Source organism: Octopus bimaculoides, chromosome 4 (assembly GCF_001194135.2).
Source record: "Octopus bimaculoides isolate UCB-OBI-ISO-001 chromosome 4, ASM119413v2, whole genome shotgun sequence".
Taxonomy (NCBI): Eukaryota; Metazoa; Mollusca; class Cephalopoda; order Octopoda; family Octopodidae; genus Octopus; species Octopus bimaculoides.
The window spans coordinates 40,032,557-40,043,430 of NC_068984.1; the positions used below are offsets into that span (position 1 = coordinate 40,032,557).

The following is a 10,874-nucleotide window of genomic DNA, read 5'->3' on the forward strand; positions in this document are numbered from 1 at the left end:
TTTAAAAGTTTTCTTTTACTTAGTAACTTGGAAATTCCTTTTCTAAAATTAATCTTATGTCATTTTCAATAATTTCTCTTAAATAGACTTTCAAACTTCTAGTTTTTTTGTGCTTTTAATGGAATGATTGTTATCATGCTAGTTAAAACTGGGACTTATTTCTAACTTTCAAGTATGATGACTTGAATTAAAAGAAATTTTTTAAATGAACTGATACAATGGAAACAAATCAAAGTATTGAAATTAAAATAAAACAAGCTTCGAAGTTTGTCATTTGGTGACAATTTTTATTTATTACTGTACAGATTACAACTGTTTCATTGTTTAAAAAAATTTCAAGCAATTTTCTAGATGAGTTCTGAAAGTGTTTATTACAATTAGTTTTGGCAAAAGTATTTGATGTATTTTTGTCCCATTCTATTCTGAAGATGAAACATGAGCTCGCATGCATATATGTATATAATATATAGGGATGGCTGGTTGGTTTGATATCTTATATAGAAAACAATGTTTCAGTGGCTAAATATTTAGATCACTTAGCTGAAGAAAAAAAATAGATACATTTGGCTATATAGCAGTTTTAGAAATTCAGGCTTTTCAGTTTCACTTTTTGGAATATTTTTTGGGCCGTTCTGTTTTCCGTTGTGCTGGTTCAGGCTTAGCTTCTATGTGACGACCATACAAACTGAGAATAAAAAACAAGGAAATTTTTTTTGTAAAACTTAGAAGCTACTTAAATGGTGTTAGAATTGCTTTTTACTTGGTCTTATTTTGGAACAGAAATTGTAATTATATAAAAAGGTAATAATCATAAATTATTGCATAGTAAATCTAAAAATGGCTTGATAAAATTTTTGCTGCATTTCAAGTTTGAAATTTACATGTTAAGTATTCTGCAGTTCTACAAAATTTGAATTTTAAATAACAAAACTTATCATAAAATTATGATTGTGTACTTACTATCTGTATTTATCAGAGCGGATATATTCAAATACATGTGATACACCAATCTGAAGCTGGTCGCCAATCAGGGCTACCCATGGGTTGTTTTCACACCGAAAAATTTGTTTTGTTCCATATAAATCAAGTTGACCTGTAAATTATTTATTTCAAATAGAATTCTTGTGAATATATAAATAATTAATTCATTTTATATGGCTGTTTATAATTCTCACTCTTCCATGTTTGCATGAGTTGGATGGAGTTTGAGCCAGGTTATTTAATGCCATACTCTGTTTCCAAGCAAGGTGATATTTCATCATGCAGAACATGGGAAATGAATGACATTGATTTACAACATTAAACACTGTCAGGACAGAGACTCAAAAATATACACAAACAAGCCTCTCTTAGTTTCAGTCCACTATATCCAATCATGAGGCTTTAGTTGGTTTCAGATTATAATAGATGCCCAAAGTGCCGAGCACTGGTACTGAACCCAAAACCATGTGGTTGGGAAGCAAACTACTGTACAGACATGCATAAGTAACTGCAAATATTTAGACTTAGCTCAGTGGAAATGGGTGATAAATAAAAGGTACCCTCTCTAGTGAGCTTTATTTACTGTGTTACTGTAAATATTACTCATAAGATAGGTATGCTGAGATCTATCGATGTTTTGTTACTCTTCAGTTTATGAGGTAGCAATATTTTGTAGAGTATATCTGAATGTGAGCAAATGCTAGAAATAACTTCACCTTTTACCTCACTTAGCTGCTATTGATACTAATTTTATCAATGTGTCTCATCAATATATTTAGATGACTAAAAGCTATTCATATTAGGAAACCAAATTCAAAGTCACAATGTATATGCCTAATATGACAATCTTACCTAGTTCAGGTGGTAAAGTGCTCAGCCGATTTCCTTGAATATATAATTCCCTTAAGCGTTGAAGGTTGCCTATTTCTTTTGGAAGGGTATGAAGATCATTGTCTCTTAAAGACAACTAGAAAGAGAAAAAAATGTTATTGTGTGTCATATCAGTTCATAAGATTTGTATTAAGCTTTAATATTTGACAATTTTAAAGTTCAATAGTTTGGATTTAAGGTATATTATGATTGCTGAATGATTATTTCAAATTTAAATAACCAGCATACATAATATAACCAATCTATTGAACAGTTATTTTCATGTTAATGATTTCAATTAGAATTAATCATTATCTTACTGAAGATTTAACTATAAATTGTATGTCTACTTGCTGACGTATAAGGTTTCTATAGGAAGTAGAATTTTGCTGTACTCACAATTTGCAAATTTTGAAACTTTCCTATCTCAGGAGGAATAAATGTAAAATCATTGTCACCAAGATATAAGGCACGCAGTGTTTCTGTATATACAAAGCAATGGACAATATATGCATGGAGAAAAGAGAAAAAAAATCAAGTAGGGTTGGTGGATTAAAACATTTTTTTTATTTAACCCTCTCAATGTTTGCAATAGTTATAAATGAAAAATAATTCAGAAGTTTAGAACTTTTCTAAATATAATCAAATGTTAAAAATTATTACAGCTGTTAAAAGTAATGGCACAGAAACGGTCTTTTAATCTAACTTTTGCTGTTAATAGTTTCTCAGCTAACCCCAGACACTTGATGCAAGATGAGTGGTTCCAGAGAATCCATGTCCTTCATATTGATAATTCAGAATGCTAAATTAATTATTACAATGATCGTATTTTGCTCTGGTGGCTAATTAAACACTGAATATTGCAATACAAATGAACCTATTTTGAATTGAGTTTAAACTTTACTGACTGCTCATCTTTTTAAGTTGTGTCCATCTTATTCTTGAATAATAATTTTGGCTTTAGAACATGTCTTAATGAATTCTGGAAGTATGTTTTGTTCTGACAATTGTAACTGTTACATCAAAGTGTCTTTGAAATCAAAGCCAATTAGGATGGAGATAACAAGCTTTTCATTTCCACAAATATCCTTCAGTAATCTATTTGCAAATTTTGGTCAGTTGCTTTTTGACACAATGCTTGTATCATCACCTGATCCTATGGACTTTTAGTTGAGAACTGTTAACTGTGAATAAACAGCAGGAGGGAAAATATTCAACTGTAATATTTCAACAATATGTAAATATCCACATTTTAAAACTTATTTTAATTTTACTGTGTTAATATGAATAAAACTGTTTAGCTTTTTTTTTTTGTATTTGCAGAGAGATATTGAAAGCTTACATTTCTGCATTTTTTCCCCTTTTCAATATTAATATTAATACAATATTAGGTGTATCTGAGATTTGACTTAAAAATAATCCATTGTTCTTCACATCAGCATCTTTGTTATAGAGTATTATCATCATTTTAATGCCTATTAATCTATGCTTGCTTATATGGGTCAGACAGAATTTGTTGAGGCAGATTTTCTATGGCCAGATGCCATTACTCTCTCCAACCTTCATTTGTTTCCAAGCAAGGTAATATTTCTCTATGACTACAAATTTTCATGGAAGATAGGTAATGAATATCACTTGTATGATGGTGATACTCCTTTACAGTATTGCATGATATCAAGATGAGGTGCAAACATATAAATACAAAATCAACCTCTCATGGGTTTCTTTTCCTTTCAGTCTACCAAATTCACTCACAAGGCTTTGGTCAGCCTGGAGCTATAAAAGACACTTGCCCAAGATAACATACAGTGGGCAATGATAAAGTTAAATACTTTCTTTAGAAAAAAAAAAAACTAAAATAGTCAATTTAACATTTGATAGAACATTTTGACATCACATACAGAAGTGCAGATAATTGACTTAAGAATATCAATACTGTCTGACAACCCTTGGTTTTGTGTTCTGTGACTATAGTGCTGACCATGGTTAGGAATTGTAATTTTCTAATTTAGTAACTTTACTGTAAATAGATATCTTGTAAATTATAAATCTGACAGTCCTGTTATTTCCAAAGCTATAATAATAATAATACACCAACCTAAACAAAAAAAGTTGCCAGGTAAACTGTTCTCTGTGAGAAAGTTGTAAGTAAGATCAAGGACTTCCAAAACAGGAAAGGCACCAAATCCACGTGGGAGTATTTTCAATCGGTTAATGCTATTGTAAAGAAAATGGTTATGTAAGTAAAATTATTTAATGTAATAGAAGACAACTCAAGTTATCTAGGGTGTCCATAAAAACCTCTTATTTAACAAAACATTGAAATCAGTGGAAAAAAAAAATCATAGAATTAGTAACATTGTTTGGAGATTCTTGAGCAGAGTTTCATGTGGACATCAGTACCTTTGCAGAGCTTAAATTTAGCATTTTAAAAACATCCTGGTACATTTGTGGTGTTATCTGAAGTATTTTGTATACATTCACAGAAATTGTCTGGAGTCATAGTTTCATAGAAACAATTCAGGTTTGATAAAGTCCCAAGCAATGAAATCCAAAAGTGTTTGATCTGCTGATTTTAGCTGGCCATGCTGTTACTCCCATATCCAATTACTAATTTGGAAATCATTCATGTATGAAATTTTGAGTGTTTGTGGTATAAAGGCAACGGGCATCATTTATCTTTATTGGAAAAAAAAACTGATTCTATGGATCAATGCCAATGATTTTTTTTTCAATATTATTTATTACCTTTTGAGCTATTGGTCTTTCATGACGATATATAAGAATATAAATCGAAAAGTACCCACCTATATGCCGAAGAGGCTCCGGCAAAGAAAATCTTCCTCATGTAAAATATGCAGATGAATAACTAACTGCTCTATTTATTCTGAGAGTTTGCAAATTAGTTTTTCATTAAAACAGACAATTTCTTGCACAATGAGCTCTCTCCAGATATTTTGTCTTGTCAAGACTTTTATTTCTGCAGTTCTAGGATCACTTTTTAATTCTGTGGACTTCACATGCCTTTGTTTTTATGGCTAAGATTCAGTTTGCTGAAAGTGGCTCCCCTTCACTTCATTCAGGTAATTTTTTTAAGGAGCCCAAATATTAGTTTGTAAGAAAACTAATTTGAATCTGATTTCGTCTAAGTAATGGATATAATCTAATACTGAATGGTTAATATATATGGTAAGTTATTTGTCATATACAAAGCAGTGAAGGCATGGGTCCCAAAGGTTAGAGTGTTGCACTCATGATTGCACAATTGTGGTTTTGATCCCAGACCCAATGGTGCATTGTGATCTTCAGCAAAAAAATTTTATTTCATGTTACTCTCGTCCACTCATTTCATTTTTTTTTTTAAACAAAACTTTGAAATCCAATAATTATGTCCAGTTCACTCAGTTGTAAATGAAATTTTCTTACCTTGGTCAGTTATACACCATGGATACCAGATATGTGTGTCCGAGGATTTGAGACAGCACACTTTTTTGTTGTATATACAAAACAAACGTGAAAGGTATTGTGAGAACCCAATGGAACTTAGACATGCTTCTCTCTTGTTTGATTTTTCTCGCTGCTTTTGTGGATTCTCATGACTCTGTTGCTGTCCAATTCCATTCTTATGAATTTGAATTGGGAGCCTGAGTCATAGCAAATCTTTTATTAGCTGATTATACAACCATGGATGCCACCCTTATGTAAGTGTTGCAGTTACTTGATAGAGCTTGGTGATCTTGACAGTTAATCTTCAAGGATTCCTCCACTTAGAATCAATGTAAGAAACATTGTTGGCTCAGTTGAGCTCTTCTGCTACCTCTTCACAGTCTGCCATGCTGCAGTCCCATGACTTTGCCATATCCCTAGCAGGGTGGCTGAATGGGTGCTATGCCTAGTCAAAGAGCAGTCTGTAACTGTGCAGGGCACAGTTGTCACTCCATGAGGTATTTTCAAAATACAAGCATGTCCTGCATTTTATAGAATGTAAGATTATCTTGATTTAGACTTACACAATTTGGAAAAACCTAAGTGGAACATTTTAAATGTTATATTGTTTCTATTAATCAGTTATCCTTAGTTTGTCTCAGTAAAACAAGAATATCATGAGGAGGCATTTTTCAATTTATATTCTCATATTACAATAAAAAAAACAAACAGTTCAGATGTAATAAATAACTGTGATTGTATAATTTATTGGCATATGCCCAATGAATCAATTTTTTTCTCTGAGAGAAATCTGAACGAAAGGGGGAAAAAAATCATGTTTGTAGGGTGGGAGACATGGAGGGGTTCCAAAAAGAAAAAAAAGGAGCAGTTTAGCAGCTATTTAGCTGTATTAGATTCTGTACAATGAAAGTGCTTATATTTGAAATGAAATTGCACATCTAGTACAAAGGCATAATGCCAATCACTTTTAGAAGTTGCTGGTAACCGTTTTACTCAGTCACTCAATCTGAAGAGGGGGTGCTTATAAAGTTAATAAAAAGAATAAAATACAAATTTCAAATTTGGAAATAGCATAGAAGCATGTAAGCTCTTAGTATAGAAAAAAAAGCCTACAACATGATCTATTTTCGTCTGTAGTGAGTTCAGTTGGGAAAGGGAAGATTGTTGCAACTCACTTTTTAATGATGTCAATAAGGCTTGATTTCCCCATTGGTAGAAAGCCAAGCAACTGACTCTATCTTGTTCACGTATAAAATAAAGAGTTATTTATCTTTGTATTTTTAACTCCAGATTATCAACTCATAGGAATGCAGGCAATTATCATGTCTTGGCATTTGTACAACACTAGATTCTCATAAAGAGCAGGAACCATTTATATTAATTGATTTTATAGGTTCAGTAATAAATTGACTGAATTTTAATCTTGATGTCACTACTAAAAACATACTTTGCTAAGTAAGTTATATGGCAACCATGTTATAATTTACTATCAATAAACACATAAATTTCAGCTATATATATCAATTACAATATATATAAATTAATTACAAATATATTATAAAATGAAAAATATAATTTAAATGAAGTGCTTTGAAAAAATAAAATTAGTTTATCATTATTGAAAATTTTATTTGGAATCAGCATTTGAATGAATATTTCTGACATATAACATACAATGGCAGTGAATAAATGGCATAAACTTACCCTAGATTCAATGTTTTCAGCTTTGTTAAATTTGACATATTAGTTGGTAAAATCTATTAAAAAGTACATAAGATATCAACTCATAGGAATGCAGGCAATCATAGTTGGAGAAGGCAAACAGAAACTATAATTACATACTAAATTCTTTACTGATGAACAGTAAATTAATTATTTTGATTGTTATTTTTTATTGAAATATAGCAAGCGAAAAAAAAAAAAACTTATGGAATTACATTTTAAAATTTACAACAAAATCTTAAAAAAGAAAATGAATAAAAATAAATATGTAATAATACTCTTACCTCTATGTGATTATTAAAGAGATTAAGTTTTTCTATGTTAATCAAACCGAGAATTTCAGGAGGAACTTCTAAAAAAATGGAAAAGAATTTTTAAAATCAGTTAGATACATTGATTTTTAGATGGATTTCTTACATAAGAATAAATAATTTAAATTTTAACCCTATCACATCATATTCCTGTTATAGCAAGAATAGGTTAAATGTAATTTTTGTTGGATTCCTAGTAAAGTGGTAATGAACAACACACATAGAAAAAGAAGCTGATTCTGTTCATTAGTGTGCCTGTAATCATCACTCTTGGGTTGTATATGCAACTATTTATTTTTTTTTGCTCAGGATCCCAGGTAGAAGGTAAAGTTAGACACAGGGGCCCAGGTGTGAGAGGGTTAAAAAAAGAATTCTATTAATACCAAGCTTTTAATATGAATTGCTCAATATAAACATATTTTGGAATGTTTTATTATTTTATATCAAAACTAGTGACCAATAGTGTCCTCAATATTAGATGTTTTCAATAGTCCAGTCATTCATTCCTTATATTTCTAATGGCAAAACTGATAGGGGAGTATCTGAAACTTGATGCAGAGCAATTGTAGAAATGCATTTTTTCCTCTTTGATGTTTACACTCTAAACTGTTCAAATCAAGGAAGCTTTCCGATCTGAAACCAGTATTAAACAAACAAGAACTACTGGCAACTAAAACAACACCAATCTGTGCATTCACTATGCTCCACAACATAACACTGGGTAAAATGATTAGCAGCATTTTCTCCATCTTTACATTCTGAGTTCAAATTCTGTTGAGGTTGACTTTGCCTTTCATCCTTTTGAGGTTGATAAAGTAAGTACCAATTGAGCACCAGGGACAATGTAATTGACATGACCTCTTCCCCGAAATTACTGGACTTCTGTCAAAATTTAAAACCAATATTTAATAGAACTAAGTGCACAGAATATTGAAATGAATAGAGTTAATAAAAAAGAACCAGTCATGTAAAAGTGAATTTTCAACCTCAAACTAATGTTAAGAAATCAATAATTTCTGTTAGGTTTTAATGGTACTAATACAACTGAGTTAAACCTGTTAATTGTTACGCGTTGACTGTAGTTTCTTCATGTAAATACTCTGACTGAGCATAATTGCTTTTCACAAGATCAAACTGAGATAACTGCATTTGACAAAATCTAACACAAGATTAAATTTATAAATTGATTTCTTATAAAGGAACAAGGTTTCAAAAGTTAGTGGTTAAAGGAAATTGTAACTTGGATTTGTGTCTAATTTTAACATTAAAAAAAAATCAATATTACTGGTGAATTAATTGATAAGCACTGTGAAATATGAAGTATACTTGCAGTAAGCTTAGGAGGTAAGGAAGCTTTATATTTTGGAGAAAGCCAGTTCATTTCTCTCACATTGCAAATACTTGAAGAATGACTAACCATAACACTAACTCATTCCTTTTCTCTGTGTATAGTTGATAGTGGTTTCATATTAACAAACATTATTATCATCATCAACTAATATAGAGTGTAATATTGTACGAAATACAAAATAGTTCAAAGAAACTAAAGAACAATGAAAAAAATAGATAACAAAATAAGAAAATTGAAAAGCTTAGAATGATAGTAATGAATAAAATCTTTATGATTGCTAGTTCAATATATTTTTTTAAACATATATGAAATGAATGGAGCATCACAAAGATGAAGCCAAGGATGCTGGCCTAGTTGACAGAAGTGTTTACAGTTCATATCCTGTCACATGTACTGTGATATCTTTGGTACAGTTCTGAATGGTACAGTTTGCTTAGTAGCAAAAAAGTACTATTGGAAGGTACAGTTACATCAGTGGACGATAGAGTAAAACTCATGATTACTCTATTTAGCTTTCATTGCTAAGTTCACATCATAGAGATGAAGTAAGCAATGTGAAACCGTTTCAGTTACATTTTTAGGTTTTAGGTCTAATTTTCTGAGATAACATCTTAAGTAAAATATGTAAGTTTGCAATTAACTTACTAATCAGCTCTGATGATTTAAAGCACACAGAATGAAACCTCAAGTCAAGAGAGACAACAAAATGTTGCACTAGATATGAGCTTACAATAGTTAAAGATGTACATACAATCTCTTCAACAAATGTGAAACATTCTTAATATATTTGGACTGAAAAATATTACCTGTTAATTTATTGTGACTCAATGTCAATCTGGTAAGATGCTCAAGGTTTACTGAAAATAAAAAATAACAATTTAAGGTAAAGATTATGATTATCATTTAATAAATGGGTTAAGTAAGAACATAATATTTATGAGTATATATTTAAAGTTGAAATATGCAATTACATAAATGGTTCAATCTTACTGGGCAATACCATGGGCATGTGTCTTCTAACATAATCTTGGTTTGACGAGTGTGTAGTGAATGGAATATGATACAAAAACTCATCTTACATATATATGTGTGTGTGTATGTATAAGTAATGTGTCATACATAAAACTTCCAGCCCTCAAGTCACTTTGTAACTTTCTGGCAATTAAAAAAATAAAGAAATATCATCATCATCGTCGTTTAATGTCCGCTTTCCATGCTAGCATGGGTTGGACGATTTGACTGAGGACTGGTGAAACCAGATGGCTACACCAGGCTCCAATCTGATTTGGCAGAGTTTCTACGGCTGGATGCCCTTCCTAACGCCAACCACTCAGAGAGTGTAGTGGGTGCTTTTACGTGTCAGACACACATATTTATATATATTATTATTATATACTCTAGAGCACATCTATAGACGATAGATTTCATCCAATATTTCATAAGTAAAACAGAATTAAACACTGGACAGTCACAAACAACTGTCTTGTGAAATAAACTTCCTGTAGACATAAACAAAGAGTGATTAACTGGGCTGGTTTTCATCCTATATTAGGATTTTATCAGCAACTGAATACTCACCTGTTACTGTCTACAGAGACACTGTATATATAGCCATTATTAAGAGTTTAAAGAATGAATAAAATAATTTGCATAAATAATACACTTTGACCGAATGTTATGATAAATTACCTGTGTACCAACTGTATTATGTTTTAATAGTATGACTTGCAATTACATATATATATATATTTATATATATCGTTTGTTTTTGAAAAACATAAATATGAAGAAGAAGCCTACTCTAAGAAGTCGAGCAGCCTATATTTATTACTGGCGAACGCCGGTTATAGGATTACCCTGGGTTTCTCGCCATAAAGGGTACCTTTATTGTATATCTTCAGACCCAAGATAGGCCAACAGGTCTTAGGGTCTGAAGATACACCATAAAGGTACCCTTTATGATGAGAAACCCAGGGTAACCCTATAAACCAACCTTCACCAGTAATATATATATATATATATATATACTAGCAGAAATACCCGGCTTTGCCCGGGTTAAAGAGAATAATGAAATCTAAAAACGCCGTCTAGACTACGCAACCCTCAACTGTTAGTAGCTATGGTACCATATTTCTACATTAATAACTCTCCAATCCATGCCAGCATGGAACATAGACATTAAGTGGAATGCC

At 31.2% G+C, this 10,874-nt stretch overlaps 1 protein-coding gene across 1 annotated transcript in view; it reads right to left on the reverse strand.

Annotated features, from left to right (window-relative positions):
• Positions 1 to 259: 259 nt before the first annotated feature.
• LOC106880469 (ras suppressor protein 1) overlaps positions 260 to 10,874 on the reverse strand; it is a 15,624-nt gene continuing 5,009 nt past the window's right edge. The window contains exons 2-9 of the mRNA XM_014930404.2: positions 9,489 to 9,539; positions 7,305 to 7,372; positions 7,003 to 7,055; positions 3,950 to 4,068; positions 2,251 to 2,333; positions 1,834 to 1,948; positions 961 to 1,093; positions 260 to 685 (exon numbers count right to left, since the gene is read on the reverse strand). Coding sequence (XP_014785890.1) covers positions 604 to 685; positions 961 to 1,093; positions 1,834 to 1,948; positions 2,251 to 2,333; positions 3,950 to 4,068; positions 7,003 to 7,055; positions 7,305 to 7,372; positions 9,489 to 9,539 — 704 coding nt within the window. The 3' untranslated portion in view covers positions 260 to 603. The remainder of the gene's footprint in view (positions 686 to 960; positions 1,094 to 1,833; positions 1,949 to 2,250; positions 2,334 to 3,949; positions 4,069 to 7,002; positions 7,056 to 7,304; positions 7,373 to 9,488; positions 9,540 to 10,874) is intronic.